This window comes from Lytechinus pictus, chromosome 3 (genome assembly GCF_037042905.1).
Source record: "Lytechinus pictus isolate F3 Inbred chromosome 3, Lp3.0, whole genome shotgun sequence".
In the NCBI taxonomy this organism is placed as follows: Eukaryota; Metazoa; Echinodermata; class Echinoidea; order Temnopleuroida; family Toxopneustidae; genus Lytechinus; species Lytechinus pictus.
In genome coordinates, this window is record NC_087247.1 from 4,722,841 (window position 1) to 4,743,710 (window position 20,870).

Below are 20,870 nucleotides of genomic sequence, written 5' to 3' on the forward strand. Positions count from 1 at the left end.
AGTATATTGCATTCCTTGTTATTCTTTGATTCTTAAATGCCCTTTTAAAGGTCAAGTCCACCCCAGAAAAATGTTGATTTGGATAAATAGAGAAAAATCAAACTAGCATCACACTGAAAATTTCATCAAAATAGGATGTAAAATAAGAAAGTTATGACATTTTAAAGTTTCGCTTATTTTTCACAAAACAGTGATATGCACAACTCAGTGACATGCAAATGAAACAGTCGATGTCCTTCACTCACTATTATTATTATTATTTTTTTTTTGATATTTCATTCTTTACAAATTTGACAATAAGGACCAACTTGACTGAACCATATAATGGTATTAAACAATGTTAATTCCACATGTTAAGGGAGGAATTACTCTTTGTTTCATTTGACAATGAAGAGAAAATTAGAATATTTCATACAATAAAATACAAAAGAAATAGTGGGTGGATGACGTCATTTGCATTCCGAGCAGGATGTGCATATAACTGCTGTTTTGTGAAATTAAACAAAACTTTAAAATATCATAACTTTCTTATTTTATATCCAATTTTGATGAAATTTTCAGTGTTATGCTTGTTGGATTTTTCTCTATTTATTCAAATAAACTTTTCCTTGGGGTGGACATGTCCTTTAACTGTTGTTTTATGATCTCTACTCGAAGTTTCATATCAATAAAACTTTAGGATATTTATACTCCCTAAAACTGTAATTCGAGTATAGATGATTTTAAAGGGGTAGTTCTGACCGTAAATAATTTAATAATGATATTGTTTTTCATAGTATAAAATCGAATAGGCAAGACACTGAAATTTCATTAAAAAATGAAGAATAACTCAGACTCAGTTATGGCATGTTCATATTTGCATATTCCTAAAACTATTTCAATTGGAAAAAACCTGATATTATCAGTGCCTTGCTAGTCTTAGTTTACTCTAAAAATTCAAATCATATCATTTTCAGCCTGGAGTACCACATTACCATATGCATAATTTGCCTGAACTTAAAAAACTGTAATATGGATAAATGTTTAAAATAGGGTCATCTTTGTGAGAACGAATGATTGAGGGTAAGGGTTGGGTGGGGTGGAGGAAAGGGGAATTGCCATTCGGTCTAATCCCATTCATCTTAATATTTAAAATCAATAGGCACTAGGTTTATGCTGTCATGTAAACATTTGGATGAGACTACACTAACTCGATCGAGATCAATAGCCTTTTGGGATAGCGAAATAAAAGTAGATGGATGGTGATTAGAGCACTTGATAAAATAACCACCCAAAACAAAATTTCCATGTAGACTTGGTTATTAGACCAAATGGCAATTGAACAGACCAAATGGGTTTTATAGCCACAGTGATGTTAGAAGACGTAGGAAAGCAACAAACACCTGGGTATTATTAAAATCGGTTTAGTCACAATAGTGTCAGATGATGAACATGTCGGAAAGAAAAAAAAAAGGACCAAATGGGTTTCTTGCCACAGTGATGTTAAAAGACATAGAAAAGCGATAAAATGGTTATTAGTCTAATCGGTTTTATAGTCACAATATGATGAACATGTCGGAAAGAACCAAAAAAAATAATGTTTTTAGACCAAATGGGTTTAACCACAGTGATATAAGAAAATGTAGTTTGTACATGGAGGAAAGAACTTCAGATGAGTTTAATCATGATAGGGTTATCTGGCTCCAGTTGCAGAAAGAGTTGCAATCAAACACAATTTGATTTTCAACCAATCAGTAGCGCATATTTTGGACTTGCGATTGATTGCTTGCTTTTATAGATGCATTTAAACACAACTCTTTCTGCAGCAGGCTCCATATCTGAAAATTAGACCAACTGATGGATGTATTTTTTAAGATGAGTTATTTTTAGACCAATTGGTGTTAGACCAACCGGTTTAGGCCGTACTTAAAGGAGAATGAAACTCTTGGAGCAAGTTAGCTTTTGTGAAAGCAGAAAAATCAAAGAATAAGATCAACAAAAGTTTGAGTAAAATAGGACTAGCAATAGAAGAGTTATGAGCATTTGAATGTCGAGATCACTAATGCTATGGAGATCCTCCTATTGGCAATGCGACCAAGATCTATGATGTCACAGATGAACAACTCTCCCTTTTGGACACTGAAAATATACCCCAAAACATCTCTTTTTGCTCATTCTAATCATATGACAAACGATTCATCAATGATACAATGTTGTGAAACCTCTGTACTTGTCCTCTCATAAAGAGAACACCTCACCTTGTGATAGTCTCTATAAAAGTGAGAATATAAGTGAAATAAGTACTAAAGTAATGAGGGAGTTGTACGTGTGTGACATCACAGATCTTGGTCGCATTGCCAATGGGAGGATCTACATGGCATTAGTGATCTCAATATTCAAATGCTCATAACTTTCTTATTATTCATTCAATCTTCCTCAAACTTTCAACAATATGTTTCTTTGATTTTTCTCTTTGATATGGATTCAGCTGGTTTCAAGGGTTCCATTCTCCTTTAAACCAGGGGAGGGGAGAGGTCATGACATCCTTACCTGGTTCATATTACCAGCACCCACATGTAACCCATGTACACCTTGGACTTGCATCTAACATTGGAGATATGAAGGGTTGGGGAGTACCATACTCAAATCATATATACTAAAACAATGTCAACAATGTCATGGACTTTTTTCAGAAATCATAACTGCAATATGTGAGATCCAGAGAATATTAATGGGTAAAAGACATGTAAGAATGTAAACTAAAGATGCAAAATAATATACAATAATACGAACTAAAGAATATAAGCAATTAACAATTAAAAATAGCAAAAAGAAAATGGAACAAAAAGGGCATTTCTATTTTCACACACAAGGCCTACAGTATATGAACGGCAGCTTTGAGAATTCAAATGATATTGATAATATAAAAATGATCACGAGAAAAGATTTTCATGTCATATTTCAGTAATATCAGTCAATGATATCATGGAAAGCTGAGCAAATTATGCAAATCACTATGAGCAAAGTTATCAAATGCATGTTAATGACATTATAATGATGAGATATAATTTAACATTGCACAATTTTCTTCTTTTTTTCATAAAAAATTCCCATATGTTCAAGTATAATTGAAAAACATATAATCCAAAAAAAGTTTTTTGATTATTTTTTGGTCATTAAATGCAAGCAACAAGCCCCTTGTTTTCTGTGCTACCAGTGTATAATATGTTACAAGGGTAATAGTATGCAGCACTTTGAAATACTGTATCAAGGGCTGTATAAAATGTTGCATTATAAAAGCTGAATATTATCTAATTTAATTTTTTTGGGGGGTCAAAATCATGAAGCCTTGTATCATAAGAACGTACAACTTGCACAAAGAAGCACTTTGAAATCACACATTCACTCTTTATATTTCTATTGTGACAATAAAAATAAAGAATAAAATGCCATTTACAAGTAGCAGTCTTACCTGATGTATTGCCCCATGGTCCATGCCATGTACTTCATTCATATTGACCTGAAAATGACAAGGAAAAAAAAAGGATTTCAGTTCAGTAGGTCAGTAGTTTGTGAAACACGAGGTGTGGGGATATATGTTTCACCACATCACACACAAACATCCTCTTACAATGCATTTACCTTTATTTTCCACACTTTGCCTATAGGAATCACCACGTCAAGAATGTATTCTTTTAAAATGACTACATTATTGGTGTAATATAGCCATGGTCATTTTGAAAGCATACAGCTACAATTTCATAACACGATTTGCCACTCAACTGTCTTGATGTGTGAATCATATGTGACATGGATACAAGGCTACATAGCCTACCTGTATGCATGTATAGTAGATGCATATAAATTGTTTATTGATAAAAACACTGTGCAATAGCTGAATTGTGATGAGTTCATATGTCCTGAAAATCATAAACACACCCTGTACAATTGGAGAAACTTATACAAGGAAATGTGAATGGTCATTTTTGAAATATATGATTATTGTATGTATCATCATTATTTTTTATTATTCATATTAATGATATTCTTATGGAAGCCATTCATATGATGCATGTACATGTCCAAGTTTCTTTCAATGTACTGTAGTTCTTAAAAAGTCCTGTGCAATGCATTTCTTTTTCAAAGTACCTCGGAGCTATTTTGTTTTATCAATACAGTTTATCAATTTCTTTTAATTCTAATTTTATAAATTTATTACTTATATCTCATTCATGCCATTAATTCATTTATTTTTTACCACTCATTAATTCTGTCTGAGTATTTATTTATCTCTACACTGTATTTTTGCTATAGTGACAACGATTATCATACCCATCCTCCTTCATACCAATCATTGCATCAGTGTTATAGCTACAGAGGACGGCAGTGGTCGGGCCCAACCGGCACAGAAGATTTGTGACCAACACTCCTCGTGAAAAACACTGCTTCCGTCCACCACTAATTTCAAATTAAAACTGTTTCAAAGCTAACTCCTTGCAAAGAGGAATTGCACTTGCATTCAATTCAATATTTGATCTCGTTTTATTTGCATGAATTACATTAAACATTCTGATATTTCATAAATGTTAGTTTACTTCCAAAGATTTGGTAATGTCAGATTATTATTATATGTTGCTTCACTTTTGATTTAAGACCACTAACTTACACGACAGAGCCTGAAAAAAAAAAACACTTTAAATTGCAATGAAATAGCAACCACCACTAAAATGGGTCTAGATAGAACACTGCATTGCATACAAATAGAATAGCCATTGCTACAAAATAAATTACCCAATACTAGTACAAAAATGTGAAAAACTAAGCTTCAAACAATAAAAGTAGTGCCAAATTTTAAGATTTGCTTTAAACAACAGAACAAAAACAAAACTCCCAAAGTATCAGATAAGATGTCCTAGATCAATAAATAAAAAACATTCCATAACTTTGGGAAGTTACTTTGAAAGACAGAAATCAATAAGACCTTTCCCAAGAGAACACAAAGTTAAACACAAAACACAACATCGTACAGACATGTAACACAACATGCTATTATACTTTGATATTTTTTTTGTTTTGTTAAACTGAAATTAGTGTAATAAGTAAGGTTTGTACATCAAATATGATGAGAATGCCCATTTCAGAAGCTACAAATACATTCGACAGGGGAAGGTGGGTTAATAAAATGAACATGCTATAAATATTCAGCAATATTATCAGCAAAGACAGAAATGAAATGATATCTGACTTGTTATTCACACAGAAAGCACATAACATATTACAATGCCCCTATTTTACCTGAAAAGTCAATACCACATAAACGATCTATTACCTCTTCTTCTGTCTGTTGGACATCTTCCTCTACATCTTCAATATCCTGCACTTCCTCCACCTGCACTTCAGTGACCTATAAATCATTCAAGAGAAACAGTCTTGTCTAGCAAAGCTCTTTACTATCAAAGTTCTGAGTTTCTGAGTGTAGACAATGTAGAGTTAAGTTTCCATGAATTCAACTCCTCAAATAGGTTAATATATTTTTCGGCGCAGTGGTGTAAGTTGTGGTGATCGTAAGTTATTAAATTTGACATAAAAAATTTAAGTAAGACATGTGACCCTATCCCCTATCTTGTATGCTAGATCAGTCTTAATATTTTGATTCTCATCAGGTTAAGTTGAAATCCGATCTTTGTTTACAAGCAAAAGATAGAATGGCATTGGCAAATAAACCCTACTGAAAGTGGTATCATATTACTCTTCTTGCATATAAGATACATGTAATGTATGTGTGTGAAATTGTGTGACATTCCACCCATGAATTCCGGTGAATTTAATATTTTTTTTGTCTGAGAGGAAAGCAATAATACCATCATACTCAACAAAAGGCTCAGATACCTTAACACCAAGTAGCCCAGCGTTCAATGACTTTTATTGCATTTCTTTGCTGCTAATTGAAATCGAACGGAAAAAGCCATCGTAAAAAAAGACGAAGTCTGTTTCCTTAATATATTTTCGTCATTTCTGGATCAAATTTTTACAGTGAATATATTCTAATTCATAAATGCAAAATTGAATTTTAAGCTCATTTTCATTCAAGCTGAGAAATTATTAAAGTTAAATAACAATAACCAACCAACCATTGGTTATACCAGTACTACCCTCCCTCTGTAATGGATAATTCATTAAAAAAAAATTTGATTACAACTTAAGGTTAAAACAGGGAAATTTTGGGGTAAATGCATTTAGCACGAAAAGGGATCACAACAGTTGTAACTTTAGCTTCATGGAGATGCCCCCAGATTATGTAGAACAAATGATTTGAATGATATTCACCTCTAGTCCAAGTCAAATATCTTCAAAGTTGAACATATTTCTGGGGCCCCAATAGAGAGTAAATTAGAAGCTTTACACCAAGCGCATTTAAATACACATCTATAGGTAAGGTTTATTGAGAGAGGCATGCTTAGTGGTTCCACAAAATCAATTGTTGACATCTAAAGCTGGAATAGGGGACATTTGCATGTAATATCATTGAGGCCATACTGTGTTAAGATGCATGAAAATGAAGTACATATAAAGCACACTTACTAAAACAATCAATAAAAGGAAAACTATGATTTTGATAGTCGAATGTAAATGAAATGTTTCATTGTGATCATCTTCATTGAAAATTTTAAAAGAAAATGTTTTGGAATTTTATTTTCTATTTTTGTATCCTTATATTTTCATATGAATTGAAAAGATTAAGTAAAAGTAAATTAAAATTCATTTAAACTTCTAACCAATGACTCTTTTACCTTGAGTGTCTTTATACATTGTAGGCAGACTTTGCCCCGTAATAAAAAGTTCATTTGAATAAAAAATCAAACAAACATATAAGCCGACAAAAATTGGAGGTCAAAGGAGAAAGTTGCGGCATGATATTTTAAAGTTTCGCTTAATTCAAATAATTAAATGTACAACATAAGCTGTACGCAAATGAGAGTAACAATGTCATCCCAACTTATTCTTTGTATTTAATTAGTATTATATGAAATATTTTTCACTCTTATAATGAAAACAATGGTTGACTCCACCTTGAAAATGAGGAATTGCTATTATGGTAAACGATTCAGTCAAAAGCTTCAGTATTATAAAAATTGAAGAGGAAAAATGTGATATTTCTTATACAAGATATAGTATGTGATGTCACTGGCTTTCTCATTAGCAAACCAATCAGGTTGTCCATGTACCGTAACTGTTTTATCAAATTAAGCAAAACCTCCTATTAAGGTCTAAACCTTCTACTTTACATCTGATTCCAATGATTTCTTTTTTGCCAGTGTAATGCTTGTCTGTTTTTCTTGTCATTCAAATCAATGTATGTTGGTGGCGTGGAGTTGATCTTTATGGGTATTGATTAGTAAGTGTGCAATGATCAAGCAGATTGGAATTTTCTTAGTTTTTATGCTCTGATGTTGTTAGGAAGTTTTTTTTAATAACGATTTTTAAAAGGATTAATCGAATGGAAATGAATTGCGATGGATTAAAAAGCAATGTTTTATGATCAATGGATGGAATTGAAAGCAAGCCAAGAGATTTCATATCTATAAAACGTACCTCTCCTATTCCGTCCATTTGTTGGGTATCCTCAGACGTACATGTAATTTCCTGCCCACTCTCAACCTCGTGAACTTGTACTGTTTCCATGGTAACACACGTCTCGTCTCTTCCCCGTCTCCTTCTGTGTCTTTACTGTAAAAATCAATCATGAAAACTAAAGAGTTTAAACAAGTATTCATTTTAAGCTTCTCTCAGCGTAGATTTTGCTTTGTGTATTTTTGGGGCCAATGCTAAGCATGTTGCAAGGATTGCAATACCACTCTGAAAGCGAGTTCAGTGTAATTGAGGTCCCTCAATATCTATTGCATTTAAAACAATGAACTGTTCTTTCAATTGCCTGTGCATTAAGGTTTTATCGGCCAGACGAACGTGGAAAAAAATGATCATTAAAATCACCTAATTAATATTACAAGCTAATCATAACTCTAAATTTGATTTTCACTATCATATTGCAATGACTCTGCACACTTTAAATCTTAATTTCCAATATTTCTTTCCACAAAGCACTTGAAAAGGAAACATCAGTTCCCAGAAAAATAATGAAAAAAGACAGCCATATTTGTTATTCACCAGTAGGCACTTGAATGCTTTGAGAACAGATAGCCATATTTCATTTCACTTTCTATTTGCAGCCATGTTAAACCAAGGCCCTTTCTCCGGCTTAACGAGTTCACAGTACGCACTGCTCTTAGCTCGGCAACGAGAATGACATCTGACATTTCCAAAGGTCACCCTCTAGCTTCCTGATGCTGGTCATGTGCACAACGCAGGATTATCAATTATGCATACGACAACAACACAGTGAGGAACGTGTCACACAATATAGTCAGTACACACACCATACAACTACATATCATAATAGCAATATATAATTCCTGGTTATATATAGCATTTATAGATACATACATGTAGATATTAACACTTCCTGCATGCAATGAAATGCATTTACAGGGAGATGAGCAAATTTGCCCTTCATGCAGCTAGGTACAGCTGTGCTTGTGTGTGGTTTGGTTTTTCTTGGATTTCAAAACACTTCCTTTGTAAAACCTTATAACATTCAATGAAATTTGCATACGAACATTTAGAGATGTATAAAAATAAATAGAAATATAGTATACTGAGGCATGCAATAATCAAAGCTGGAAATCATGTACATTCTAAAAAGGCGATGGTGATTAAAAAAAAAAAACACCAAAATTATCAAATTATGTAGTGAGGCTTTAATTACTGCCCTTATATTATCACAAGGAATTAAGTTTTTCTCCAAACCAGCTAGTACAACACCACTGAATTTCATGTGTCTTGATAAATGTACATGATCATTTGGGGGATTTTTTTCGGAGGGGGATGGGGCTTCCCTTTTGTGTAATGAAAGGAGAATAGGATGTTCCCAAAAGGTCAAAAAGGGCACTTATAAGATTCAACTCTAATTTGAAATGCTTTTTTATTTCATCTCTAGACTCGGCTGTAATTCATGTACTCTTGTAACTCAACAAAGTCCCTGGGTATTCTTTTGACAGAGGATGTAGCGGGGTCTGTGACCCATGAATCATGCAGCCATCGTCATCTGGAATCCCTTTCTCTGTGATTGCAAGTCTTGTCACATGACTCATTTTACATCCATTAAAGACTTGATTCTATTCAACAATATCAGAGGAGCGGTGTTTCACAAAGCATCTTGTCAGTGATTTTCATTGACTTATTCACTCTGGGCCAATCAGATGCAGGGATTTCAGTAGCTTATAACAAATAGCCAATGAAAACCACCAACTACTTCTTTCATGAACTATAATCCCTGGTATCCCACACAACAAATTAGGACTCGGAGGCCAAAGTTTCAAGTTCTCTAAAAATGCACCGTACTGTACTGTACCTGAATATACATGTACAGTACGTCCCCCCCCAAAAAAAAGGAAACCCGTTTTTAAAGATAAATTTCACAATTATTAAACATGTTTTTACAAGGAATTTGATACTTATGGCAAGAGTGGAATCTCATCTTGAATTTGAGACCAACAGCTTTTTTAATAGCAGATCATTCACCCATGGCAGATTAAAAATGATAAATACTGAGGCATATCAGAAACGATTTGCGCAGAAACTCACCTAAGAATCTGAATCGACTCTCATTTCAGGGATTAGTGAGAGAACTTAACAAAGAATACAAAAGAAATGCTAATGAGTCTATCGTCAATTAGGCACGGTCGTCGTATCACAAACCAATCTCGTCCAATTTTTCTGTACAACCCGATTTTGACACTTAAATTTCAAACTCGTCTTGTTCATTAATGCGTTAAGTGTTTGTCACATATAAGGTATCAAATGCAGAGGAATAATTGAACTGTATGATGATGTAAATGAAACATCACAATTAATTTGCCTTTGAAGAAAAAAGATGTGGGAATCCTGGTTTCCCTTTTTCTGGGACGCACTGTATGCCGAATTTCATAAGATTTCTATTCCCTTTCCAATTATTAATCTGGTCTATTAACAGTGGGTCTACTTCTAAGAGAGTATAATAACACATTGGCTAAATGCATATATGGAGATTAAACAATTTGGTCTATTTATATCATCATTACCATTTGGCCTAAGACCTGCTAATACCCGCTTGGTTTTATAGTCAAAATTAAGGTAAATGCCCACATGGTTTCATACTTTCATTTTCAATTTTTGTCTCCTAATTAATTATTTGGTACTGTGTAAATAATAATTTGATTCATAAACAATTCATCTCAACTTTTAAATCGAGACATACATGTAAGATACTACATGTGGTAAATATGCTAAATGGCAATTTGACTTTAATAATAGTAATAGTAGACAAACTGTCTGTAGACAAAACATGTCTAATGAATGAGAGACCAAACATTATTTCTTCTTTGGAATAAGGTCATAAGGAAAATTATAAAAAAGACTGGGATGATTCTTTGGACCCATCAGTAGAAAAACAATGGTCCTGCTTTCTTTGTAGTAAAGTGTTTGCTTAAAATAAACCTGTTTACTACTTGCTTATGACCACTGTTCCATACTATAAAATGCAAGTCAAACTATCAAAGTTCATCGCATACATTTTAACAGGGTGACAAAAGTATGTCACATCCTGCGAGAAATTCCGCTCATTTTCCTTTTGAAGTTTAATGTGTCTCTGTGTTTTGTGGGTGTGTTACCATGACAACTAGAGGGCATCTGACAGCCCCTGAAGTGTTGTAGATTATCTACAGGAAGCACACTCTGCAACCCTGTAAAATCAGCGGATGTGACCCTCCAAGTTCAGGGCGGAGTTCAGGGGAGCATTTCATGAAAGAAATGAATCTAGAGATTTTCACAAACAACTGTTACAAGCTACTGAAATCCTTGCTCCTCATTGGTTCAGATCAAATTTGCAAGTGAAAATCACTGTTGAAACTTGTCATGAACCTCTTCCCAGGTGTAATTTCATCTCACTTTCTTTTCTTAACTGCTCAGTTGCCTCTTTCCATATTAATGCCTATAAAAAATATACTTCTTTTCTATGAAATGTTCAACTTAAGTGGAGAGTGAACTGACCAACACTGTATGGTCTCCCATCGACTGTGTGTTTAATATTAAATGGGAAGTTCACCCTGACAAAAAGTTTATGAAAAAAATATTTAAAAAAATATTTCCAAAGGTTTGAGAAAAATCCATCAAACAATAAAGAAGTTATTAGAATATATACAATATTTTCTTCAGGGTGAACTTCCCCTTTAATACTCCCCCCCCAAAAAAAAAACAAGAGATAGCTATCAATAATACAGAGAAACTAAAATATTTTTGAAAGTACCTGTACTTGTTTTGCTACTTGGCAGTTGGCAACGTGTGGTATGAAGGTATTGAGAGTGGTGAATTAGTGTGACTACATAGCTCAGAATATTGCATTATGCTGGCCAGATGTGAGTAGTTGACTTGAGCTGGCACAATAAAGGCTGCTGGTTTGTTGCTGGAAAGGATGAACCTCTATATGTTCTTTTTTTTCTTCAGATTTTTCCTCAAAAAGGTTGCTACATGCACATCCTAATAGCGTAAGAATTCCATCACTTTCACCAAAGAAATAATTTGCATGTATTACAGAACTGTACATGTATACTTCTTGATCTATTTTTGTTTGGCAATCAGTCATAATTGCCACATACTATATCAATATTCTTCACTTCTGATGTACTTTATTTCTTTTCTCTTGCTTTTTTTCACATTCAATTAATGTTGATGATTAATCTTGTCCATAAGAACATCTTATTCAGTCCAGATGTAGGTGTTCTTCTTCTTCTTTGTTTGGTTTGGCTGGCAAACCAGTCAGAAGTGACTATTTTTTGCCACTGCTTTTTGGAGCTTGATAAAAAGAATTAGCAGCTTCTTTCATATTTTTAGTTATTTTTCTTTTCTTTATTTCTCCTTCATTTTTTCATTTTTTTCTTTTCTCTTTTTAACCTTCTTTTCAATATGTTATTTTTTTCTTAATTTTTCTATTCATTTTTTAAAAAACATTTTCTTAAACTGCTTTGTTTTCTTATTCTTTTTCTTTTCTTTTCTCTTCTTTTCTAATTTCTTTTCACATTTCCTTGTCTTTTTTTTCTTTCTTTTTCTTTTTGTTTTCCTCTTCTCTTGTATTTTTTTCTTTTTTTTCTTTTAAAAACCTTTTTTCCCTGTAAGTATGCTGTGGCATAGAAAACAAAACTGAACTGGATTTGGGGCCTGAAAACTACAGGTTAGAAGGGGAAAAAAACACAAACAAACCTATAACCTAAAAACAAAAGTGAAAAAGAGAAAGACAAAATTATGCACTGTTAGTATTATACATGGAATAAGTTCAATTTTTATTAGGTTGCAACCCAAATTTTTCGGCCCTTGGCCGAAGTACACTTTAGTAGTCTCTGCCCAGGGTAACATCATTAAATCATTTATTCTCCTTCGTACAGTGTATGGACCACAGCTGCTATTGAGGCAACATTTTCAGAAATTCCATTTTTTTTTGTAAATACAAAATAGAAATGGCAAGGTATCGCTTTTTCTGCTTTTGGATAGATACACTGAATTCCATTATAGAGGAACCTATCATTCTAATACATTTTCCCAGAGTATGCTTTTGGGCTCTATTGTTTAGTTTAATCTCTAGATATCTTACCAATTTCAGAATTCTTCAGCCTGTATACATTTTGGAAATCATTGCAATATAAAGTGCATAGGCTAACTTTACATGTAGCGATGATAATAAAAAAAGTGTGCTGAACTCTATTGCTGCAGTGTACATCACTGTACTTATAGTACATTTAATTAGTTACATTTGTGCTCTGAAATATATGCTAATGAGGAAAACCACACAAAGAGGCAAAAGAATTTTCTTGAAAGGATTTTTAAAATGTCATATTCAAATTAAAAACAATCATTGCAGCAAATCAAGTTTAGTCCACGGAAGAAGTTATAAAAATCAAACTAAAGAAAAGTCGAATCTCCTTAAAATAAAATGTTTGGTGTGTGGAAATCAATTATATACGAATAGGCCCTATAGAGAAAAGTAAGTTGCTCTCCATGATATTTTCACAAATTCACATCACTTGAAAAAGGTACCGAATGAAAGGTAAAAACCACACATTCAAAAATAAATATATATAGGGGGATCTCAAAATAAAGGAAATTCTCGTTAAATCAGGAAAAGCATGAACAATAATTCATCAAATAGAAGGAGAAAACAAATTCTACATGAACACAATAAATGCCATTCCTCTATGATTGCGTTTACAGGCAATGAGCAAGAAACACAATTCAAACTGCATTAATTCCGTGCCTCATCATTTATGCACATTATCTTCTACTGTGCATCTGAACTATTGACCCCTGTGCCGCAGCTCGTCTGGCTGAGCTGGAGAGCGAAGTGCAGCCTTCTGCTGCATAAAGAGCTTTTTAATATGCATGCAAATGAGCCGCTATTGAAATGTCAGCCAGCTATTGCCCATGTATTCTCTGGCTAAGATCATGGCCTAGTCTTCAAAAGCAGACAGCTTGTGAAATTGAAGGTAAGCAAAGATTGTACCAGTATTTTTCGGTATAGATAGAATAGGGAATTTTTTTAAGGACGACCTGGGAAAATTATTTGAACACAAGATTGAGAAGAGAGAATCAAAAAAAATATCTTTCAGAAAAAAACTTCACTGTGATATCTCGTTAGAGGTCACACAAATCTCACCTCGCATACATAGATTTTTGCAATATGGAAAAAAAATAATAATGAAGATGAAAGAGTTACATGTACACCAGTACACATAGACCTACAATGTAATATGTTTTGTGTTATTTATGTTAATAATTTTTTTTTATTTACCAACGTTTTTATGAAAAAAAATCAATGGCAATTCCAGGGAACCTACGGTACACATAAAATTGTTTTGTTCGGCATATAACTTGATTGCAATTATTTCTGCCTCGAAACAAATTTATATAATATTATGTGAGATTTAAAATTATTTAATTAAGTACTTTCAAATTTAAAGACTTAACTGTTTACTACACATTCCAACTTCCAAACCTAAACTGTAATCTTAAATGCTGAATTGATTTTTGGTAAATGAATACATATGTACATTTTGTAGATATTTTGGGGTCTGTTTGAAGAATCTATATGCTGGCTGGCGCAGCTGAATTTGTACAAGTTGACCTGACCTGCATCGAGCAGTGGAAAGGGTGTAGGGCTTTGTGGAAAGCATGTATGAAGAGCCTTGCACTGCTGCTAATTACAATTTGTTCATCACACTGGAGTGAGCATTATAAAGAGACTGAAGAACCACATTGAGAGAAATGAGAGAGTGAGATTGGGGGGGGGGGGGGGGAGGGGGGTAATCCTAAATACAATCTACACAATGGGATCAGAAGAAATATCAGTTTATATCATCCTACAGATTGTACAAACAGATTATTACTAACATCTGGTTTATATCAAAACAATCAGATGATTTCCTGACCATTTCTATCAGAGATTATCATTTTGGATCAGAATTATTGATCTTTTAATCTTTTAATTCAAGCTAATTGAGAATTAAAGGACAGTCAACCCTGATATTAATTTGGTTGGAGGCTTAAATAAATTAAAGATATCCGTAAGCCCCTAACTTTAAAAGCAAATTAAAACTAAAATAATTAACATATGCACAGATTAGTTCTTATCGTGTTCTTGAAAAAAATAAATTCTAGTCCTTTCAGGAAAGATGAATCTGATCATTTTAGTTCTAGACTGAAAATTTTTAAGGCAAAGTTTGTTATTTGTCAAGATTTGATTTGATAGAGTTCATTTATTTAATACAAAGCAGAAGCGATTTTGTGTCTTGCCCCCCACTCATGAAAATAACCAGAAATATCGTGATTTGCGAGGGCACGCAACAGAATTGTATCGAAACTTCATTGTGAAATGATTGGGATGGAATAACACTATAATGTTGACCTGAAAATGACCTTTGACCTTACCATGTGACCTCCAACTGCAACATAACATGCAGGTCACCTAAGTTTGCGGAGTTAGGTGTCATAAAAGAGTCTTGCATATGACCTTTGACCTTACCATGTGACCTCCGACTGCAGCATAACATGTAGGTCCCCCAAGTCCATCTACCATCCAAGTTTGGTTGAAAAGCGACTTACGGTTGCGGAGTTAGGTGTCATAAGAGAGTCTTGCATGTAAACTTTAACATTGACCTGAAATGACCTTTGACCTTATCATGTGACCTCTGACTGCAGCATAACATGCAGGTCCCCCTAGTCCATCTACCATCCAAGTTTGGTTGAAAAGTGACTTACGGTTGCGGAGTTAGGTGTCATAAGAGTCTTGCATGTAAACTTTAACGTTGACCTGAAAATGACCTTTGACCTTATCATGTGACCTCCGACTGAAACATAACATGCAGGTCACCCAAGTCCATCTACCATCCAAGTTTGGTTGGAATGCGACTTACGGTTGAGGAGTTATGTGTCATTAGGTTTGTGACGGACGGACGACATTTGGATCCCTAAGTCTCGCCTTTACCTCTGGTGGGCAAGTCATGAGCTGGTAACCAAAGAGGGTGGCGGAGTTACACTTTTCAAAATGTTATACTTACATGTATATTTCAGTAAATCCCTTGCCCTATCATCCCAGTTGCAATCTTATTTTGAAGCTAAACAATAGAGCTACTACATACATGTACTATGACAAATAATGTATTATTTGATAGTTCTGCAAAGATGGAGTTTTCTTTGAAAAAAACAATTACGGTATATTATGACATCCCTAAAAAAACTTATTTAAAAAAATAAATGTTTGCTCGTCTCTAGATGGTGGTTCGTGAACCACAAATTTCACCTTATTTTGCTATCAATAAAATATGCAATCTGATCTTTGATCCCTAGATGACCTTATCATCCTCGCGAACACACATGGTATTACCCAAGGATCATTTGTACCAATAGTAAACACAATGGATACAGAAATAAAGAAATGAGAGCAAGTTAAACAAAAACTTGAAAAAAAGGATGATCAAGGACTCATATCATTTGAACGTTTGACCCTTAGATGACCATTGACCCCATCATCCTCATGAATAAACATGTGATATCTAAGATCATTTGTACCAAGTTTAAACAAAATTAATGCAGAAATAAAGAAATGAGAGCAAGTTGAACAAAAACTGGACTGTTTGACCCATACAAGACCTTTGACCCATCATCCTAAAAAACACACATGTGGTTTTACCCAAGGATCAATTTTACCAAGTGTAAACCCAATTAATGCAGAAATAAAGAAATGAGAGCAAGATGAACAATAAACTTGACATTTTGACTCGTAGATGACCTCTGACCCCACCAACCTCAACAACACACATGTGGTATTACCCAAGGATCATTTAAACCAAGTGTGATCAAAATTGATGCAGTAAAATAAATGAGCAAGTTGAACAAAAACTTCAAAAAAGGATATGACCTCACATCACTTGACCTTTTGACCCCATCATCCTCATGGACACACATGTGGTATTACCCAAGGATCATATACATGTATGTACCAAGTGTGAACATAATTAATGCACAAATATTAAAAGAAATGAAAGTAGAACAAAAACTTTAAACATTTTTGTAACCAGACCAACAGACTTAGAAAATTGATCACTAGGTCTGGTGAGACAAAAAGTACCATTACATGTAGGCCTAGTACTAGTAATTGTTTTGTGACAATAGCATTCACGAAAAGAAAACACTTTTACAGTCATGATATCAATAAGACAAACATGATACACGCACACGTACCCAATAATTTCAAAATGCATCTGCATACTGTACATAAAACCCACCCCCCTTCCACTGCAGCCATTTGACAAGGCCTTTTTTGTCTTGGCTATATTCTTTGTCAAGTAGTGGCTGTGAAATAAGATGAAGAAGAGAGTTGACAAAACCTGGGTGAACATGTGATTTAACGACTTCAGTCTGAGGGCTACCTTAGTAATAACAGTAGACATGTTGTAGCTCAGTGGATAAGTCCCCAGACTTTGAAAAACAAGGTCCAGGGCTTAAATCCCACTGCAGCACTTGCAAATTGCAATGCATCCTTTGGCAAGGTGTTTCTACTGTGTCTGTAATAAAAATGCATGCTATTCATATTGGAATATTTTGATCACTGGGGATGTTTCATGATTTCCTAATTTAATTCTCATGACTTTAAGCATGACTGGTGATCTGTTCTTGTGTTAAATGAGACCTTGAGTCCCATCCCATTTTTTTTCACATACCGGTAGACTTTAAAGTGAGAGTGATTCCCTCATATACAAATAATAAACTTTGTATTCAGATGCTGGTTAGCATTTAACAGAAATTTCTATCTATAAAGGGAAATATAAATGATGAAGAAATACAAATTGGCACCCACGAACAGGTCACCAAGAAGCCAGGCGTAAAGTTGTACCTTACAAACAGCTTTATGAAATGCCGCCCACGAGTTATTGCAGCACTGATCAAATACTGTTGGCCTACTTCCATGGATATGAATGAATTAGATAAATTGAGGCTGAGAATCTAAATGGGATAATACACTCAGAAGCAGTCTTCCTGTTATTTTGGCTTGCAGCCATGCTGAATTTCTAGTAACTTCATGGCATTGGTGTAGCCAATGAGCCACGGTCAGCCATTATGACTGAAAAAAACGAGATGTAAAATGTTTCATACATATATGTAATTGGTTATATACCAGCTTGGTGTTGATGTAGCAAAAAGCTGCTTTGCCGAGTTTCTATGGGAGTTACTTCAACAGAAACAGACAATGAACTGGAGGGTGTTTCACAAAGATTTATGTATGACTTAGAGTTGCACTTAAATGCCTAGTTGCGTGTGGAATAAAAGGCATGACCGTGTTGATCCGATCATGCAAAGAGGACGTGCACTACTGCGTATTGATCAATAAGATTGCACGTTACATATCATGTAGGCGTCAGCATTTAAGTGTGACTCTAAGTTATACTTAAATCTTTGTGAAACACCCCCCTGGTCATAAACTGAGAATAAGAAAGAAGGCAAGAAGCACAGGTATAAAAGTAGATCTATTTGAAAAAAAGTACTATGCAATAACACAATCAACCCAGGGGTCTCTCTCTACCACAAAGCAGCAGAGACCAGGAAACTACCACACAACAAAAAATCGCAGGGCTAGCACAGAAAGACCTACAAACATATCGCAGTTACGTTAATTCTTGGGTCTCGTGAATTACTATCACAGTACGAAACGGATTTACAGCAAAAGAAAATAAAACGAAGGAAAGTAAGCACCCACCACTGTTGTTTGTTTTCCCATTCCCTACCATCAAATCATAATTTTAAAGTTCTCCCCCCCCAAAAAAAAAAGAGAGAGAAAAAGATTGTGCTTGGCCTCTCTTGTGCATCTTTTCTCATTTTTTTCAGAGAAAGAACTGTGAATCAGGGTAGCAGCAGATATGCTACGAGATTCACGTGCAGTATAATGGAATTCCTTAATCCTTCCTCTAAGATACAACAAACTGAATATGTGTGATTAAATAAAAAAACTTCATGAATAAAAAAAATGCAAGATGATAAAACATAACTTATTTCATTTATAAAACATCTAACAGGGCTTAAATAAATCAAAGGCTATCCAAGGCCATGGTACTTATACATTAAGCCTTTACAGGTGAAATCTGTCTGTTGGGAGGAGTATTAAAACATTTTTTCCCATAAATTTTTGGTTTCTCCTGGACACAGACAGCTAGCCATCTTGTACACAGGATGAGGGACCTACAGTATGCCCCAGGCCACTTTATTCCCCCCCCCCCCCATTAAACAGGGATTTTGATTTTAAATGATTCTTCCATTGTTATAAAATTGTGCTGAGGTGGTGTTTTAATAAGTTCTGATCATTTTCAAAAATTAAATCATCAATAACCCAATATTACGCTGTATCAAACCATGGTAAAAATCAAGAGTCATTTTGGGGGACAAATGTTCCCTGTACATTGACTTCAGCCAATAGAGGATGTGTAGTGAAGCAAGACGTAGTCCAGCTGAATAGCCAACGAAACAGAGACAGAAGTTTTCGGTCTACAGCCTTGGATGCCTTATTGACTGACCTCACCCCCTCCCCCATTGTCCTTGGATATCTGGGGCCCATCTTACAAAGAGTTGCGATCAATCGCAACTATGGAAAGCCAGCAAATTCAACATATGAAATGCATGTTTGTTCAAAAAAAATTCTAGATATGAATGTATATCCATAAAGTCATTGATTTCTTGACAAATTGGTGTGTTTTCCTTCATTTACAAAGGACATTTTGCAAATTTCCTGTAGAAAAAATATGACACTGATGGATTTCCATAGAGTTACGATTAATTGGATCAATTGTAGCTCTTTGTATAAAGACGGGGCTGTTTTTCCTTTTTCACTTTTCTCATTTGTGCTGTGATATATAGAAATGTGCCCCAAAGAAAAGTGGCATTGCCCTCAAAATATCAAACTTTGAGTCCTGACCTGAACATGGTTATAAATTTTGTTTTCATAATAAGCAATTCACAAAAAACTTTACTGTCATCTCTTAACTGATCAACTTCAATCACAACTGTATGAAAATTGCACATTCATAAACATGCTGGCAAAGTGGCAATCTATGAGGGACGGAATAACAAAATTTTGAAGTTTCAAAAAGTTGAATGTACTACTCTAAGAACCCATTCATTTTCTCCTATAATTTTTTTTTATATTGAAAACAATGACTATTGTGTTCACAAAGTTCCATGCTTTACAAAGTTTGGAAAGTTCAAATCAAAGTGATGATTCATAGTTGTCTAGTCTGAATTAACTGACAGTGCTATAATGGAAATGTCATGACAACATATACATATACATGTATAAATATAGGTTTGTTGGCCCTTCAAATCATTACCTTCAATATATCAGTTCATATTAGACTAAATATTGCACAAATATTAACAAGATCAGCATAAAATATATTTTATATATCTCTTGAGTCTTGATATTCAAAACTTGTACCAATATGAATTTTGCTATTTATTTAATTTTTTTTGTATAGCTTTTTATCACCAAATTATTTGTACCTTTGAGTCATGGCACAAGGAAACAAAATATGTTGATCATCATGAAGAAATGTGCAAATTCATCTTCCTGCAAGTTCCTACTAGTAAACTAATGAAGGCAATTGCTTTACAAGTATTTCTTTAAAAAAAAATTTCAATAGCAAAAACCAAATATGAACCCTTATAATTATTGTTTTCATAATCTGTCTTTCCAATGATTTTCACTGAAAAATTTGCTCCGAGACCAAGCCAACCAGATACAATAATTTCAGTAGCTTGTAACAGATATTGTGTAAAACCATAGCCAAGGCCTATTTGTTATAACCCAATGCTCTCAGATGCAGATCAATCTATTGATTAAATCTTGGAAAAAAATAAAGAAACACCCCTGCACTTCTACAAATGATGTATAATAAATAATATAATTTAAATACTTGTCTATCACCTTTTTTCTACTTTTTTTTTTAAAGATCTCTTTATTACCGGTATTAAGTCTTAGATTCAGAACTAGCAATTTAGCATGACTGGCTAGTTTCTCAGTCATAATTCATAAATAAGAAAATATATTCCACCCTGCAAATATTCCAACATATTTCTCTGCAATGCACGCCCAGGTAGTGGATCTTGGCAGTGAATTACATTTCCCCCTTAATCTCAATTTAATTTCCTTCCTGACCCCGGGCGTTGTTGATGTTGTTTCCAACCCTCTCTCGGATCGGAGCCGA

General features: G+C 34.1%; 1 protein-coding gene across 12 annotated transcripts in view; it reads right to left on the reverse strand.

The window, feature by feature from the left end:
• Positions 1-20,870, reverse strand: part of LOC129257951 (orphan steroid hormone receptor 2) — a 38,738-nt gene that overhangs the window by 17,478 nt on the left and 390 nt on the right. For 3 of the 12 annotated variants that reach the window (XM_064096169.1, XM_064096170.1, XM_064096168.1), the window contains exons 2-5: positions 7,573-7,707; positions 5,309-5,383; positions 3,452-3,499; positions 2,530-2,583 (exon numbers count right to left, since the gene is read on the reverse strand). In XM_064096169.1, the coding sequence (XP_063952239.1) occupies positions 2,530-2,583; positions 3,452-3,499; positions 5,309-5,383; positions 7,573-7,662 (267 nt within the window). In that variant the 5' untranslated portion in view covers positions 7,663-7,707. Of the gene's footprint in view, positions 1-2,529; positions 2,584-3,451; positions 3,500-5,308; positions 5,384-7,572; positions 7,721-20,870 lie in introns of those variants that run through there. The other 9 variants (XM_054896396.2, XM_054896394.2, XM_064096176.1 and 6 more) reach the window with 6 other exon arrangements.